General features: G+C 53.2%; 11 protein-coding genes across 16 annotated transcripts; 6 read left to right on the forward strand and 5 right to left on the reverse strand.

Moving 5' to 3' along the window:
- On the reverse strand, positions 1-1,805 carry KVP17_001888 (uncharacterized protein; the record flags this gene model as incomplete). 2 transcript variants are annotated; one of them, XM_068517692.1, is made up of 2 exons in its annotated part: positions 1-356; positions 426-1,805. In XM_068517692.1, coding segments are annotated over 2 exons (1,736 nt in total), but the record flags the coding sequence as incomplete, so codon positions are not given.
- Positions 1,806-2,041: 236 nt separating this feature from the next.
- KVP17_001893 (uncharacterized protein) lies at positions 2,042-3,460 on the forward strand (the record flags this gene model as incomplete). 2 transcript variants are annotated; one of them, XM_068517701.1, is made up of 1 exon in its annotated part: positions 2,042-3,460. In XM_068517701.1, the coding sequence occupies one exon, from the start codon at positions 2,042-2,044 to the stop codon at positions 3,458-3,460; it is 1,419 nt and encodes a 472-aa protein (XP_068373475.1). The 2 variants fall into 2 exon arrangements, with proteins under 2 accessions (XP_068373475.1, XP_068373474.1); XM_068517700.1 differs by having other exon boundaries at positions 2,099-3,460.
- Positions 3,461-3,871: 411 nt separating this feature from the next.
- On the forward strand, positions 3,872-4,972 carry KVP17_001892 (uncharacterized protein; the record flags this gene model as incomplete). Its single annotated transcript, XM_068517699.1, has 1 exon — positions 3,872-4,972. One exon carries the CDS (start codon positions 3,872-3,874, stop codon positions 4,970-4,972), a length of 1,101 nt encoding a protein of 366 aa, XP_068373473.1.
- A 21-nt stretch (positions 4,973-4,993) lies between these two features.
- KVP17_001890 (uncharacterized protein) lies at positions 4,994-5,704 on the forward strand (the record flags this gene model as incomplete). 2 transcript variants are annotated; one of them, XM_068517696.1, is made up of 2 exons in its annotated part: positions 4,994-5,337; positions 5,365-5,704. In XM_068517696.1, the coding sequence occupies 2 exons, from the start codon at positions 4,994-4,996 to the stop codon at positions 5,702-5,704; spliced, it is 684 nt and encodes a 227-aa protein (XP_068373470.1). The 2 variants fall into 2 exon arrangements, with proteins under 2 accessions (XP_068373470.1, XP_068373469.1); XM_068517695.1 differs by having other exon boundaries at positions 5,374-5,704.
- A 58-nt stretch (positions 5,705-5,762) lies between these two features.
- KVP17_001887 (uncharacterized protein) lies at positions 5,763-6,944 on the reverse strand (the record flags this gene model as incomplete). Its single annotated transcript, XM_068517691.1, has 1 exon — positions 5,763-6,944. One exon carries the CDS (start codon positions 6,942-6,944, stop codon positions 5,763-5,765), a length of 1,182 nt encoding a protein of 393 aa, XP_068373465.1.
- Positions 6,945-7,068: 124 nt separating this feature from the next.
- On the reverse strand, positions 7,069-7,524 carry KVP17_001886 (uncharacterized protein; the record flags this gene model as incomplete). Its single annotated transcript, XM_068517690.1, has 1 exon — positions 7,069-7,524. One exon carries the CDS (start codon positions 7,522-7,524, stop codon positions 7,069-7,071), a length of 456 nt encoding a protein of 151 aa, XP_068373464.1.
- A 262-nt stretch (positions 7,525-7,786) lies between these two features.
- KVP17_001894 (uncharacterized protein) lies at positions 7,787-9,073 on the forward strand (the record flags this gene model as incomplete). Its single annotated transcript, XM_068517702.1, has 1 exon — positions 7,787-9,073. One exon carries the CDS (start codon positions 7,787-7,789, stop codon positions 9,071-9,073), a length of 1,287 nt encoding a protein of 428 aa, XP_068373476.1.
- A 761-nt stretch (positions 9,074-9,834) lies between these two features.
- KVP17_001889 (uncharacterized protein) lies at positions 9,835-11,076 on the reverse strand (the record flags this gene model as incomplete). The annotated part of the gene is made up of 1 exon (XM_068517694.1): positions 9,835-11,076. The coding sequence occupies one exon, from the start codon at positions 11,074-11,076 to the stop codon at positions 9,835-9,837; it is 1,242 nt and encodes a 413-aa protein (XP_068373468.1).
- A 285-nt stretch (positions 11,077-11,361) lies between these two features.
- KVP17_001895 (uncharacterized protein) lies at positions 11,362-12,264 on the forward strand (the record flags this gene model as incomplete). 2 transcript variants are annotated; one of them, XM_068517703.1, is made up of 1 exon in its annotated part: positions 11,362-12,264. In XM_068517703.1, one exon carries the CDS (start codon positions 11,362-11,364, stop codon positions 12,262-12,264), a length of 903 nt encoding a protein of 300 aa, XP_068373477.1. The 2 variants fall into 2 exon arrangements, with proteins under 2 accessions (XP_068373477.1, XP_068373478.1); XM_068517704.1 differs by having other exon boundaries at positions 11,371-12,264.
- Positions 12,265-12,351: 87 nt separating this feature from the next.
- Positions 12,352-14,127, reverse strand: KVP17_001896 (uncharacterized protein; the record flags this gene model as incomplete). The annotated part of the gene is made up of 1 exon (XM_068517707.1): positions 12,352-14,127. The coding sequence occupies one exon, from the start codon at positions 14,125-14,127 to the stop codon at positions 12,352-12,354; it is 1,776 nt and encodes a 591-aa protein (XP_068373479.1).
- A 97-nt stretch (positions 14,128-14,224) lies between these two features.
- On the forward strand, positions 14,225-15,867 carry KVP17_001891 (uncharacterized protein; the record flags this gene model as incomplete). Of its 2 annotated transcripts, none has more annotated exons than XM_068517697.1 (2): positions 14,225-15,744; positions 15,774-15,867. In XM_068517697.1, 2 exons carry the CDS (start codon positions 14,225-14,227, stop codon positions 15,865-15,867), a joined length of 1,614 nt encoding a protein of 537 aa, XP_068373471.1. The 2 variants fall into 2 exon arrangements, with proteins under 2 accessions (XP_068373471.1, XP_068373472.1); XM_068517698.1 differs by having other exon boundaries at positions 14,225-15,682; positions 15,735-15,794.
- Positions 15,868-15,882: the final 15 nt, after the last annotated feature.

Here is a 15,882-nt window from a genome sequence, read left to right on the forward strand (position 1 = left end):
TCCGTGGTGCTGGTGCTGGCTTCCTCCGTGGTGCTAGCTTCACTCGTAGTGCTAGATTCCTCCGTGGTGCTAGTTTCCTCCGTGGATGGCTCCGCTGTAGCAGTCGGCAGAGTACATTGTGTGATAGAGGCATACGACTTTATCACGGTCTCCACCCTACTCAAACCATCACTCAGCATCTGCTGAGCCTCATCGTGGGTCATGTCATCTACTTCCTTAACTGGTTCCATCACTATTACGCGGTCCTCCCAGGGACGGCTGGCCCACGCCAGGTCTTTCGCATTCTTGGACAACCGCATGGAGACGATGAACTTCCTATAGAGGGCTGCAGTGCAGTTTTGGCCAAATTGAGTCCTCTGCAGTGAAGTAAACCCAGGCATTCCCTCAGAACTACAGGATTCAATGGGGCATGCCTCATCACGTACCGTATAGCAAACGCCAAAGTACACGCTCCACAGTTCATCACGTGTCCAGGTCCGAGGCAACACGAGAGCCAGGCGTAAAGGCGAAGTGGGAAGGTAGACATTTTCACACCAGAATCGATCTGGGAGGTAGATCCAGTTAGACTCCAGGTCTTGTGCCCCGCTCGCCAGCGGATAGCTGTAAATCGCATCCATCTTCTTGAAGTTCTCAATGGACAACATTCCCAGTCCTCTCGCAGGTATGCCTCTGTACTTTGGGGGACTGAACGAAGGCACGGCCGAGAGGCGGTGTTCATTCAACTCGTGATCTTTTAAGACTTCTTCAACCGGGCAACTGCGCTCCAGCGGGCCCCAGTAGTCAGGCATAGGAGGCAACGGGTCTGACGGAGTCCAGTTAGGACAATCCGAGATGTCGGGGGAGTCCCAACTATCCTCCAAGCGAGCGTTGATGTCAGTCTCAAATTTCTGAACACTCCGCAGATCGCCTTGTAGTCCCCAAGCCGAGGCAGTTTGATGTTCAGGCTTCAAGATGTTCATGAGGTTATGTTTGGCCACAATCTCAGAGAAGTCTACGGGTGGAATGCTATGCTTACTCTTGTCGGCGTCGGTGACAAATGCATTCAGGCCTTCCAACCGAGGTGGATTCGTGGCCATCGATAGCACAACAGACAGGACGATGTCCTCCGGCAGCGGCATGTCGTCAGAACCGCTGTAGTCGCGTTCAAAAGCATTCGAGGGGTCGGCGACGGCTTCTACCAGGGCGCCAGCGCCATTGTTGGGGCCGGAATGTGTCTGATATGGACGATACCGCAGATTCTGTGCGGTGTGGTCATGCCAGCCCTGCACGTCACCCAGAGATAAGCCTTCAAAAGGGCCCAATGGGAAGTAAGTGTCGAAGGCCTTCGACGGAGAGTAGGGAAGAGCAATACTCTTGGCATCAAACACGTTCACCCCTGGAAAAGTCCTATCAGATCCAGCAGGATACCTGCTGGTACACGCGTCAGACATAAGTCCGAAGTCGATGTTCCAATAGGGTTGATAAAACTTAGCGCTCTCGCGGAATTCCCTTCGATGGCATTTGAGAAACTGCCTTGTCGTATTTGTCGCGAGGGCTTCATAGACAGGTCCGATGCATTTCCCATGCGTGTAGCCCATATAGTCGTGAACACCGAACATAAATTCTGTCGAAGCCGCAGTTTCAGGGTCTGGTCCTCGACGATTCGCGTCCCGAAGGCCGTGCCGCTCACGGTTTGCCTGATCTTCTGCTTTTCTGAATCCCAAGGGTTTGTCCTCAAAGTTGCCGTAGCCTACATCAAAACGAGGGAATGTTTTCTGCAGTCGCTCGAGGAATTCATAGTATATAGAAGACCCGCGGAGTTCCATGATGTAATTCGACGAACTCTGCTGTTGTTCTTGTGCATGGAACAACTGCAGATTCGGGACACAGGGAATGGGCGCGAATGGCTTCCGGACGTCTGCTGTGCATGGGGCCAGGGAAACGACCAGGGCCCACCACCGTCTCATTCCAACCGTTATTGTCGAATTCTGACTGGTTCTGTGTTCAGTTTGTCAAGTATGCTAGAACTTCATGCCCTCGTCACGTCGCGAACTGTGTGCACATGTGGTGGTGGCTCCTTGGCCTGGTATGTCTGGCAAACAATGCTGATAAGCTCGACATGGAGGAGGTAGACCTGGCCTTCAAGAGGCTCTGTGAACGCAAGTCCTTTGTCGAGTGCGGTCGCGACAGTAAAGGACGGCTGAAGACCTCGCATGGGACATACGGCAAGATACTTATTGTGTCGTTCAAGTCGAGGCGACCTGTAAGCTTCTACAGGTCTTGCTCTTTCAAGGAGGGCGACCAGTCGTTCGAGCCCGAGCTTGTGTGCCCAAGCTCGATGCTCGTTCCGCAGACCGAAAAGGAAATTCAGGCGGTGGTCAAGCTTCCGTTCAAAAGGGCCATGCATCTGGACACCGCACCCCTCAACACTGATAACTCTTGGCTGCTAGAGAAGCGGAACCTCAGGAAAATGGGGCAGATGGGCTTCTCGCCGAAAGTGATAGACGTGATGCGCTATCGCCAAGGCCAACTACGTCAGCACGAATGGATTCCTAAGGGAGCTCTCGTGATGGAGTACGTCGATGGCATTCCGCTGGCGAACTTGTACTTCTCGATGATTGATGAGCTCGCAGGGAATCTGTCCTTGGCCGAAGCTTGGGTGCGACTTCGAGCCGCAACGAGAGCCATTCTGCTTTACATTGACTTCGTTGGGCGCTTATGGCACTCGTCCAATCGCATCCGCCATTGCGACGTCCATTGGGGAAACATTCTAATCCGACGCAGTCCGGCGTTCGATGCTGTGGATGAGATGGAGATGACTCATGAAGGGTCGTTTATCAGCCTCGACGACAGGAAGTACATGAAAGCCGATACGTCCTCTGGCAGCGGTTTTGTACTTGACCCCTCCATGGTTGTGGGTCTGGATGTGTCGTTTTCTCTTCGCCTCCATCAGGCACCACCTCTACTGACGGACCCCACCAAGCAGGGCCATTTCTGCTTCGCTCTGCGGAATCGGCGTGAAGACATCTTCGAGGTGGACCGGTCTATCAGAGACATGGCAGTCACCAGGGCCAAAGACGTGCTCCGCCGAGTGGCGGGTCAATCCGAGCCCTACCTTCGCAAATGGGTTAACAGTCTTGAGGACTTGCTGAAGAAGCCGTCCGTGGACCACTGCTATTCGGCCGTGTCGAAAATCCGGGAGAACTACCGAAAGGCCTCCCCAAATGCAAAGGCCCAGTCCAAACTCGACTGGGTGGCCTCTCTGTCGAAGCGAAATCCAGAGGCAGTCTGCTCCATCAACGACGAGGAAACCGCTCGGGATGAGTTGGAAGCTGGTTTAACGGAGATCTTTGTTTGGCTTGATGGCAGCATGCCTTCGGAAGCCCAGAGGGCCGGGTTCAAGAGGAGCGAGTTTTTCCTCAGCGACGAGCCGTCTAAGTCGTTTAGAGTGGTCAGCTCACATAAAACCTATGGAACTTAGCCTGTGAAGATTAAGTAGAGGTTTCATTTGGTGAATGCATCACGCACCCTTGTGTGTGCAATAATGAACCTGCTTCATTGTGTAGTTGGGGCTATTGGTGCGTCGATTCCAGAGGAAGACCTTCGTGAGGTGGATGCTGCCTTTCACTCTATCTGCAAGAAAACACATTTGTTCCGTTGCCAGGAAGATCCCGATGGGAATCGTAGGACAATGCAAGGTCAGTTTGGAAAAGTTCTCTTTGCCAGCGTTCGGAATGATCCGCGAAATACCTGGAGAATCATTCGACAGTGTGCCCCGGATCTCCGAGACAAGAGGCCGACACCGCGATTACTCTGCGCAGATCGCAGGCCACTCGGGCCATGGTTGGAACCGTGGGTCCCAGTAGTGATAAAACTCCCGTTCCGGAGGCAAATGCGAATAGAAAACGCCACTCGTGGCCAAGATAACCTCTGGCTGAAGGAACGGCGCAGCTTCCGTCGATTTGCGGAGTGGGGCCTCACCCCGCGTTGCGTGGACATCGTAGGATACCGGTTAGGAGACGACATGCAAACTCACAGCGACGTGCCTAAGCAGGCGCTCATCATGGACCACGCCGACGGGTTGACCTTGCCACGGTTTCTCGACTTGGTATTGGGATTCGGATCGGAAATGCCTCCGGAAGAAGTCTGGGTACGGCTTCGTGCAGCCTCCAAGGTGCTGCTCCTCTATGTGGGATACGTACGTCGAATCTGGCAGCTGGGAATCCGGCATTGCGATATCCATTGGGGGAACGTAATCATGCGTCGTCATACCAGTCGCCTTGGCAATATTCGCAAGAAATGGGCGCCAGACTTGTGGCGCGCAGGTATCCTGATGTTCCCTCACGAACGATGCCGCCACTTCGGTAAAGGGAAGTTGAAAAACTGCGATCCACTCTACCTTCTGGATGCACACAGTCTGACAGGCCTCGATGTATCCTTCGCCGTGGAGAAGTCTGAACCCTTCATGTACGGTCACGCTTGCCTCGCCCATGTAGGCCGCCGAGAGGACCTTTGGGAAGTCAACCGCTCACTCCTCGCAGCGGTAGCGGCCGCAATGAGGAAGGAGGACACTCTTGTGGGCCCCAACAAAGCCGCCGTACTTGCTTGGAGGAAGCACTTGGTCAGGGCGCTCAGTGATCCCGAACTGCGATGGTGTCTTCGTACAATGGGAACAATATTCGACACGCATGCACCCCGCTTTCATGCCATCAACCCGGAGCACTGGATGCTGAACGTAATCGCAGAGTCTGAACACACATGCAACGACCTCCAAGAACGTCGGGCTCGTGACAGGTTGGAAGAGGGTTTGTTAACGACCTTGAGAGCCTACGACGACAGCATGCCCGCTGAAGCCAAGGAGGTCGGCTTCACAAGGACGCAATACATGGTTAATCCCGAGATCAGAACGAGACTTCGTGCTCTCGTCTTCAACCTCACTTCCGACTTCAAATTGACAGGTCAAGAACCGACTCGTCCGAATTACTGGGCATAAAACAATTAAACAGAATCTGAGATGCCGCTCGCCAAGGAGGACCATCTTCTATTCAGACTCCAACAGTGCTCAGACTCTGTACGAAAAATGCATGAGGACATGGACTATGCACTACAGGAAAACCACTGTAAGGTTATTGACCGCGCGAGAATGCTGGTTGGAGACGCCGTTAAGAGTGAAGCTACAGTTAAAACCTACTCCTCGTCTCTGCTGGAACTCCACCGAACGCTGGCGCTGCGATTGGACTCAACCACTGCGAAAAATGAGCTGCTTGAAAGCTGCAACGAGTTTGTCACCAAAGCGAAGCAAGTCGCCAGTGAGGAACTGACCGTCTCCCTGCGCGTTGCGGCCCGAGACCGTGAGAGGTGAGCAACAAATCGCCGCTCAGACAGCATTGCCAGATTAAAGACTGAGATCGAGAAAGAAGAGCACAAGTACAGAGCTCAAATTGAGCAAACTGATGTCCAAATCCAGGAGAAACAGCAGGAACTGCGCCGCTACTTCACCATCCCTCTTGGACTGCGTGTTGAACGCGGCGGCGACGGGTTGAAGTTCATATTCAGCTCTCCACAGGACAGCGTGTTCACTATTACGCGTGCCGGGCATTTTCTAACATCGCCCAGCGTTTCCGTAGCTCATATGGAGCATCCTTTCCGCACCCACGCTTTGTCCCTTCGCGATCTTCTTTCCGCTGTGAGACAAGCATTCATAAAGAGGTCACAGAAAACCTGAGTGTTGAGAGCAGACACAACCACAATCTCAATAGATAATACATGGTGCAAACAAACATTCACCATCGCCTCTCGGGGCCCTTTAGATTACGCAGCCGCCCCACAATAAGCACCAGCATTCCAATGACAGGAACGTAGAGTAGTAGGCCCTTGAAATCACAAAGCAGGTTCGCAATGATATCCCAAGGCGAATGTGGAGCGTATGACAGCATTTTCGCCACCAGGTCAGCGTCGTTGAGCGTCTTCCTCGCTTGGCGGAATCGGCGATCAAACGTTCGAAAGAGTGGAGTCCACAGCAGCGGGAAGTACTTGAAACCAGATTGCCACTGTTCTCTCCAGAAGCTCCTCCATGCGTAGGGGTCGTCTCCGTGCTCAAGTACAGCCTGGTCCAACTCCTTCTGCATCTGCTGACTCAGAAGTTGAGTAACTGCGCGAATCTCTCGCTCAGGCACGTCCTTGAGAAATTTCCTTCCTACGAGTTCGTAGGCATTGAAGGGTTTCCCAAGCACGTAAGTGAGCTTCGCCGGTAACGCAAAGTAGAAGCACCAAGGTTGAATCACAGGCAAGATCAGCGAGGGACCCAATGGGAGGTATGGGATACCCAGTTTTCGGCCCACGGCGTTTACCCACTGAACAGTGTAGGTAAACGGATTGATGTACTCGGAGTTGACAGTCGCAAAAGGCACGATGGGGGTCTGAAATTCGATGCTCATTCGAACGACGGAAGTTGCGAGGCGTTGGATTTGGTAACGGTTGTTGAAGCCTTTGCAGATACCCGGCACGCCTTCCGGGTACACCAAGATGTCTGCCTCGCGTTGTTGCATGAGCGCAAGAAAATTGGCGTAGTTGGCAACCACTCCTCCAGATCTCAGCCAGAAGTCCCTTATAAGGAAGGGCTGCAACGAATCTGCGAAGTTTGGCGCCACCAGCGCCCGCAACTCATCATGGTGAAGTTGAAAATCGGTAAGGAAGGCCATCGCGTCCCAGGGAAAGGCCATACCTGCATGATTGGAGACGAAGATCAGAGGGGCACCCGATTTCGCCCGTTGAGGCAGGCGCTCAAATCCCACCAGTTGTGTGCGGAAGTAGTGGGCGTTGAGCTTCTCCAGAAGGCATTTCCCTACCGCTTCACGATATGCTCGATCGAAGAGAATGTCGAGTTTTAGGAGGTCTCGTAGGGCCTGTTCTCGGGTCGTCTCTCGGCGAGCAAGCGGACTTTCCCAGGGCTGCAAGAGCTGCATTGACGAATTGTGAATAATCACAACGGATCCGGATCACGTTTCTACATTGGATCTCAACGCATCAAAACGCAAGGACGTCACATAGTTCAACGCCAGCACTTAAGCCACAAGAGTTAGCACACACTTAAGCCACAAGAGTTTGAGCGGTCTGGCTCGAGTACCTCCACTGAGGGGGCAGCTGTCCTGTACGCTTGTAGTAGCGCGCCAGCCGTAGGAGCTTCGACTCAACGAGGATCAAGCGGAACTTGGTATCCTTGTCACGACGGTTCTTGTCGAGGTGTTTGCGCATCACGACTGCCTTCTTGATCAGGTGATAGAGATCCTCAGGAATCTCCGGAGCGAGTCCGTTCTTCTTGAGGATGCGCAGAACCTTCTGGCCGCATACGGCCTGCACCCGGGGCACTCCCATGGAATCTCTGAGCACGCTGCCGATCTTGGAGACAGTGAAACCCTTCTTGGCCATACGGCAGATGTGCTGCTCGCATTCAGGAGGAGACATCTTAACCCAGCTGGGAGCCTTTCTCTTCCACGGTTGGAGGGACCCAGACTTGCCCTTGGACTTTCCATACATGCGCGCCATTGTGACTGGAGTGACTCTCTTCCCGGCAGTAAAGGCGCATTTACTGAGACAAAACGGACAAAAATGAGGTTGTAGACGCTGGGCGGCTGGCGCCTTGCGTGTCACGATACTGAATGCAGTGTTCACCCAAATAACTTCGTCCAGCACGCCTCACGCCTACCAGCGACGTTGGTGTGACTGCAGCAGCTGGGGCCAAGCCGCTGTGAGTGCCCTTTCACAACCGAACACATATCCGTGCAGCCATGAAATCGTATTTTATCGTATGTCGCCCAAAGCACTTAGAATCGAGGCCAACTTCGTTCGTTATGAGGAGGAGGAACAGGTGAAGGTGGTCGACAGAGTGGTGGACGTTCCCGTGCACACCAAAAGAGAGGTGGCTGTAATTGAGGAAGAAGTGGTCATCAAAGAAATTGAAACAGAAATCATTTCATTTGAAGATGTAATTGAAGAGGAAATTGAGGAACGCATTACCTACAAGCACGTACCTGTGAAGGAAGTCGTCGAGGTACCAAAGGAAATATTTTCTTACACCCCTGAAGTAGAGACCAGAGTGATTGAGCAGATCGTAGAGGTTCCGGGCTTGATTATTGAGAGGCCAGTGACTAAGGTGGAAGATCGCGAAGTCATCACCCACGTCTATAAAGACGTTATGGTTCCCATCTCATACGACACCAAAGTATATCCATGTGTCCATGAGGACCCCCATGAGGTCATGGACGTGGAGCTCGTTACCTACGTGCCCAAACCTATTGAGGTCGAGACCGCTCAGCCCAAAGTGATTCGCCCTCCTCTTAAGTATATGGGAGAGGAGCACCACCACGTGGCTCCCATCGACCCTGCGACTGTTTCAGCTGCAGAGTACAATTCTACGCTGCTCCTGATTAACTCGCATCTGTTGGATACCGAACACTATTCCAAGCTACCATTCCGGATGGTCGATGGGCACACACCCTTCCTTCAGGAGGGCACCAAGATGAGTGGCACCGTTGTCTCACCCGAAACCGCATGCATAATGGAGCAGATGAACAAGGAGTTCAACGAGTGTGTTAAGTGTCAGCACCCATCCACTCAAAAGGTCGAGCAGCCCTCAGTTATGCCCATTCCCCATGTGGACCCACCCACTCAAAAAGTCGAGCAGCCCTCAATTCCATCCATTCCCCAGGTGCGGCCTTCCAGTCATTTGACGCAGCTGTTGCCCACGATTCTGGAATCGGAACCTGCCGCTCCAGCCAACACACGACAGCACTCGTACTCGTCCTACTCCGATGAGCAGTCCTACTCCGATGAGCAGTCCTACTCCTACTCCAAGCAGTCCTACTCTAGGTCCTACGAAGACATCAGGCGCAGGGCGGCCCGCAGCGAAACGTCCTTTTCCACGTGTTCCAGTCAGCTGTCCGAGATCCTGCCGGTGAAGCGGAGTCGCGGGTTCTGCTGCCACGCGGATACCATGACTGACGCTGGCAGCACACTGCTCTCTGAGCCCTCCACCTTGGCCCGGTCACAAACATGCATCCCGTGCAGCCGTGCCTCCAGAGGCTACCAGCGCTAACCGCCTCGATTTTGATCAATCGTTATATAAACTCACTTCCTCCAGTTCGGATCTCGTAATCTCCGAACGACGTCGTGACAGTCGGCGAGAACACTTTTATAGTCAGTGGTTGGAAATGCCGCACTTGAGGGCTTCGTCATCGTGCGCAGCCTGGCGGTGGAAGAACCTGTAGTGGGGCCTGAATTGTTCCCGCAGCTCGGAGCCGCCAGACTCTGCAATCTCGACGCTGGTGGTAGTTGCGATGCCGTTGTGGACCCAGTCAAACTATGTGAACCTGCAGTAGTCATCCTGCTATACCCTGTCAGCGATCCTGACGTGTAGGGGTGGCCCGTAGGCTGACTCGCCAAGCTCGACCTCGCAGTGGCCGGTCCATTCCGAAGAACGTGCCCAGAAGGCATCATCAAGGGTAACGCGCTTGTCGCGGCCTCAGGTTGAAGTGCTGGCGCCGTTGATTGCGTCGCTCTCCGGCAGTCGGCAGGGGTCACGTTAGTGTAGAGGGCGACCAGACACTCGTTTAGGAGGCGTCGGCGAGCGCGTTTTGTCACCGCTGTCACCGTCTGGATGAATTGGGTATGGGTCTGGATTCTGATTGCAGACCCCCTCTTCCCCCACCTGAGGACCTTAACCTTCTCCACCAGTTGCTCAATGAGCAGTTCGGCGTTCGCCCATTGACGGTCCATAAATTTGAGCCTTTCTTACGTCAGCAACGACAAAGAACACAAGTAAAAGCGCCCAACCGCCACGAATATGAGTTCCTCCATTCACTTCTCCAACACGACAGGTCGAGACACCGAATAAAGAGTCCTGCTCTCCAGTGCTGGATACGATAAGTCTGCGTCATTAGCCAGCTCCGCAATGGACGTTGGCTGCTGCAACTGAGTCATGGCTTGGGCACGGGAAAAGGCTGCGATGTCTGTTGCGGTCTTGGGTAGATTCAAAAGTCCCAACCAGGGAACGACGCCCAGATGCTTGAAGGCTTCCAGACCTGCAGCGCCTTCAACATCCAGCAGCCCCGAATCCGCCTCGGTGGGCTCCAGCTCCGTGGAGGCCGCCGAGGAATCACTCAAATCGGGTCTGTCCGAGCAGTCCTCCTGCAGGGTGCCACTGACCTCGTCCATCACCACGCTAGGAGTTATTGGTTTGCGACGCCCATCGAGCTCTAATCGCGGGAGCAGTGTAGCTGATCCTTGCAGCTGCTGAACGGACCCAGCTCCAGGAAGTTCCGACTCGGCAGGAGTCCAGTGTGGTGCAGGTAACTCCGACGAAGACTCAGTCTCGAACTCACTCTGCTCTGACGTGTCTGACATCTCGGACTCCGCCGCTGAAACGTCAGAGTTCGGCAACCATGTCATATTTGGGGCCAAGCCAGGCGTAAATACGGCGCCTAGACACCCGTCGCCATGCCAAGCAAGCGACGGGGTGACGACGACACGTCTCAGAGACCTCGACGACGGTCTGTACACCAAAAACTCCATGGGGAGATCCAAGTGTCGATGGCAAAGACTAACAAGTGCCGCCGTGCTAGTCAACGCGAAAAACGGAGCCGATGCCGTCATCTTCGTGTCGTGAATACCGGGGTAGTATGCCAACAAGACATCGGCCGCAATCAGCTGCGCGTCTGCAGCAGGGGAACCAGAGATCAGCTTTGATATCCGTACACCTTCACCTGACAGAGGTCTCGACTGAACCCAGCCTACCACCGCCCCTAGCGTCTCACCTTCGTCGAGAGACACCGTGACAGGCCTGATGTCACAAGCCAGAATGTTGTACACTTGCAACTTAATTGGCCTTGTGTGAGCATCGCTAATTAGAGAGCAAAACCGCTTCATGAGGGAGGCTTCGTCGGGCCATCGGTGGAAGAAGCGGTTGCCTTCGACGGACACCACGAAATCGAAGAACGCTTCCAGGCGCAGATTGTCTGCCACGCTGCCAGGCTTCACGTCAAAGACGCGGAAACCGCCAATAGAGTCATCCTTGCCCCAGGTATTAGGGAGCAGGTCCATTGAAATTGGGCGATTAGATTTTGCATTCTTCGCTGCTCGGTTGTGCTGAAACACGCGCACTGACACCTCTGTGCCCATAACCAGACTCAACTCTGTGGCCAGACTCGACTTTCTCAGACTATTGCTGTTTTTCCACCATGGGCTGTTTATGCACCAAGGAAGGCGGTGAGCGCTCGATACCTCGTCCACACAGGTACAGACAGAGATATCAGGGACGCCTACCGCCTGGGAAAAGTTCTTGGTACTGGTAGCTTTGGGTGAGACACGGGTGTCTGAATAAGCGGCATGGTCCGAATGTGCGTCAAGAAAGACACCGGCGAGGTTTTCGCTGTAAAGGTGATGGCGAAGAATCCATCTAGAGGAGGCAACCAGGTGCAATCCTCTTCGGTGGATTTCACCGTGATGTTCCGGAATGAGGTGAAGATACTCGAGCGCATGGACCACCCAAATGTTGTAAGGCACTATGACGTCTTCCAGGACAAGCACTACCTTTACGCTCTGATCGAAAAATGCGATGGTGGCGAGCTTTTTCTGCAAGTTGTGAAACAGAAGAAATTCACCGAGAGTGACGCTAGCACCTTGTGCTACCAAATGCTCCAGGCTATCGACTACGTTCACAAGATGCAAATCGTACACCGGGACATAAAAGCGGAGAACTTCCTCTTTGCGGATTCCTTTCTCGATGCTGACGCGGATTTCAGTCGTGTTCGTCTGGTTCTCATCGACTTTGGCATGTCGATCCGGCTAACAGACGATCGGTTCCTGAAGCAGTTGTGTGGTTCGCCGCATTACGTTGCTCCGGAGCTGGTAGGACGTCGGTACAGATTTGAAGTCGACCTGTGGGCCCTAGGAGTTGTTATTTACTTGATGCTTTACGGGCGTTACCCGTTTGAAGGGAAGGGCCACAAAGAGATTGTACATAAGATTCTCAATGAGGAGCCTGACTACCAACGAGGTGGAAATCCCCCGTCTAACATCGCGATCGACTTTATGCAGCAACTCCTGAAAAAGGAGCCGTCGGAGAGAATGACCGCTGTACAAGCCCTCAGACACAATTGGCTCAGTCCAGCACTCAAGAAGGACTTATCTACCTTCACAGTAGAAGACGATGTGAAACTTGCGGCTCTCCGAAAAGCCAGTCTCGAAAGACTCACACTACGATCCGAGTCGGCTGCATCGGCATTGTAAGCAGTTGTATCAACTCCGTGACAGATCGAAGCTCAACAGCCAAGTTTGACAACCGAGAGCTAGAATTTTAAGGCGCATATGAGAAGATCAGGCTTGAACCTGCGCAAAATCTGTCTCACAGAACGTGTAGAGACTCTCTTCTGGGCGATAAAGGGCCTCATTGGCCTCGGTAAATGGGAGGGGATCCTCTCTGAAGCGGCGTTTTCTGACCCACAAGAACGTCGCCACGCCAGCCATTGCGACACCACTAGTTACGCCGGCTGACAAGGGGACGACCACACTGGCTCCAGTGGGGGTGGTGGATATGGGGTCAGAGGTATTAGAAGTGGTGGATACGGGGTCAGAGGCTTCTTCTGAGGTTACTGCTTCAGTTTCAATCGATGTGGCCTCAGACGTGGTGGATATGGGGTCAGAGGCCTCAGAAGTGGTGGATATGGGGTCAGAGGCTTCTTCTGAGGTTACTACTTCAGTTGGAGGCGCCTTAGTGGCGCTAGACAGCTCATCGGTGGAGTCTGCTGCTGCAGTTGTCGTGGTCGGTTCACACAAAACATGTTGACTCTGGGCCTCCTTGACAGCCGCGGCCACTGCTGCTGCCAGAACCTCAGAGGTTAAATCCTCCTGAATCATCTTGAAAATTACAGGAACTCTTTGAACTCTCAATGGTTGTAATAGGCGCTCGTAGTGTTCTTCATAACATTGATCGATCTTTTTCTGTAGGACGTCTCCGTGCCAGCTGTGTTTCTCTTGAGGGCCTGTGCAGGCATTATGCCACAGACTCGGACACGAGTCGCGAACTTCCGGACAGTGGTTGCTCAATTGCGAGAAGAACAGGTACCGCAACGAGGCATCCAACATTGACTGCACTCTCGGTTGGGCGACAACCACGACCAATATAATGTCCTTGGATAGTAAAAGACGTGCGAACTGCGTTGATGTCGGATCAGCGTACTCGTGATTGCTGCACTCGCCCATCCCGTGGGGATCGTCGTAATTGTAAGGAGCCACCTCCACGTAGCGGTCGTTAGCGAAGCTGAACACACCAGAGTATCGGCCCTGCATGTTTGGCTGGTGCGCGAGACAGAAGTCTGCGAACCACTGATCCGCAGAACCAGTCACCACCACCCCACACTTTTCCAAGTCACGGATGGTACCCCTCCGAAAATCGTCAGAGAGCTGGGTAGACACGCCGCCCATCCCGAAACAGGCAACAAGCGACTTGTACAGGACCGTGCCGCTGATCAGTAGGTCTTGCCCACCATACGAAAACGTTCCCGTCGTGTGGGCCATGTCATTCCGGATTCTCCCATAGTAGTAGTCCTCCCAGAAATCACCGAACGACTGGTCCCACCATTTATAAGCCCCTCGGGCTGAGGTGTCCCATCCCCAGTAGGGGTGGTACCCGTCGAAACCCACGACGTGCGCCAGGTTGCTGGTCACCAGAGCCACTACCTTCAGCTCGTTTGCCTCGGTGCCCCAGTGCATTCGGTCAGACGCTGCCTTCGCCACAGCGTCGAACTGGTTCTCTTCTGTGGCCCGGGACAGCTTCCACTGCACTTCCCAAAGGTCGTCCAACCCCAATCTGGCGTTGTTTTGGTAGCAGTAGTCGCTCCGTACGTGGGCGTGAGGGTACTCCGGACCCCACAGTCCGTAGTCGCCAAATCCCATCAACGGTCCTGGCTTGTCGCTGAAGGAGGATAGACCCAGTCTCCACTCTCCTCCGCCGCGAAGCTCTCTGGCTAGGGCTTCCTTGTACCCGTAAAATACATCACGAAAGTTCGTGTCAGCATCTTGAACCTGAACAAGGTTCCCTCGCCAATAACATTGTTGGGCGACAACGCTCGTAGCTATAATTAATCTCTTCATCTATTTTACAATTTCAAAAAATGTTTTGACGTTCAAAACAATGTTAAAAAAGATTTGCCCCACAACTGATTGAGCAAAAACATCATCAATTATAGAAATGACTCGATTCATCAATTATTTCCTCATTTCGCTAGCTCTTGCCCGATTTAACGCTGTTCACATCCCACCCAGCTATCGCCCGAAGGGCATGGTGTGGCGGAAGGTGCAGAGCGGAGGGCGCGTGCCTGTTGGCGATGAGTGTCGTCCTGAAGTCCGTCTGGTGCATGTCCAAGATGCCACGGATGGGGTGCTTGTTCAAAACTTGCGGGAGAACAAAGTAGTGGAGTCATTACTCAAGAGTTTGAAATCGGACTATGGAGAACTCCAGTACGGATTGAGCACATTCGCTGACAAGCCAGGCCCTTTGACTGGTTTTGGAATGGGCTACAGCGTTTGGGAACCCGAATGGAATGGAGGTATAGTCACAGATAAATGCTACACCAACCAACTGCCAATGCACTCTGCTGGTACTTCTACGGAAATCTGGAAGGACTTTGTCGTCTCTGGCGGCAAGGACGCCGAGGAAAACCAGCTCGATGCGCTAGCCAGGGCCGCTGTGGATCCAGAGCACTGGCCGGACAACGCCACTCACAACGACGAGGGGCAGCCTATTGCGAGGCTAGCTCTGATGGTTACTGACGGCTTCGCCCATCATGGCGTAAAGAATGATCACGGTGTCTTCGGGTTCAATGTGACCTTGAAGGGGTCAATATCGTACTGGAATAGTCAATTCGGCGATTTGGAGGAAGACCTCTATGACTACCGGATCAAGTCGGACTTCATGGGAGCGTATCTTCGAATCCCGTACGGACCAGAAGGTGCAGAAGTGGAAGTCATGGCCGGCAACGTCTACGAGGCGTTCCTCATTTGTAAGAAAGACCAGCCTGACACGGCCGAGTACCGACGTGAGACCCTCGAATCACTAGTTAAAGCTGGAGTCGACGTGAAGGACGTCACGCCGTTCAACGATAGTCAGATATCGAATTGGTGGTTGAACTTTTGCAACCACGAAATGAAGCAGAACAGTGCTAAGGAATATACTGGGGTCTTTCGGTTCGTCAACAAGTACTCGCCATTACAAGCTGTCGGTGATTATCCCTACACTGATGTGGCGTTCGACGGCTCAGACCGTTGTTCTACTTACGAATACCCGAATACGGGAGACTCCCGTTACGCAAGCATGTTTAAGAAGAATAACGTTGTGCCTATCGGATTGGTGGTACCTCTGCCGACGTACAAACCTCTGCCGACATACCCTTCTGATGATGATGAGTATCAGGAGTACCTGTACCGGGTCCGCGTCTGGGGTATTATGCAAAACCACTGCCCTATCGTGCGCAAGAGTTGCCCTTCCAAGTGGATCAACGACTGCATTCTTGATGGCCCTTTTCTTTGGGACAGGAATACGATTGAAACCAAGCTAGCGGAATGCTACGATGAACACTATGAGATGTTTTTTTCGAATCTGGAGAAGTCCGGTGTTGCTTCAGTATATCAGCGGCTGGACGCTGGAGACGTCGATACCGTCTTGCTTGCGGAGAGGATGAAGTCTGCTATCGACATCGCAGTTGGTTCCTTGTTCTGTAACGTCCCAACAACTACCCCAGAACCGACGACCACGACCGTAACAACAACTACCCCAGAACCAACGACGAACTCAGAAAACACTCATACGCTAGTAGAACTCGCAGCAAGCGGTAACAAAAAAAAAACAAA

This window comes from the organism of the source record quoted next (genome assembly GCF_019968985.1).
Source record: "MAG: Porospora cf. gigantea B chromosome Unknown PgB_NODE_519_length_15882_cov_114.833, whole genome shotgun sequence".
Classification (NCBI taxonomy): Eukaryota; Apicomplexa; class Conoidasida; order Eugregarinorida; family Porosporidae; genus Porospora; species Porospora cf. gigantea B.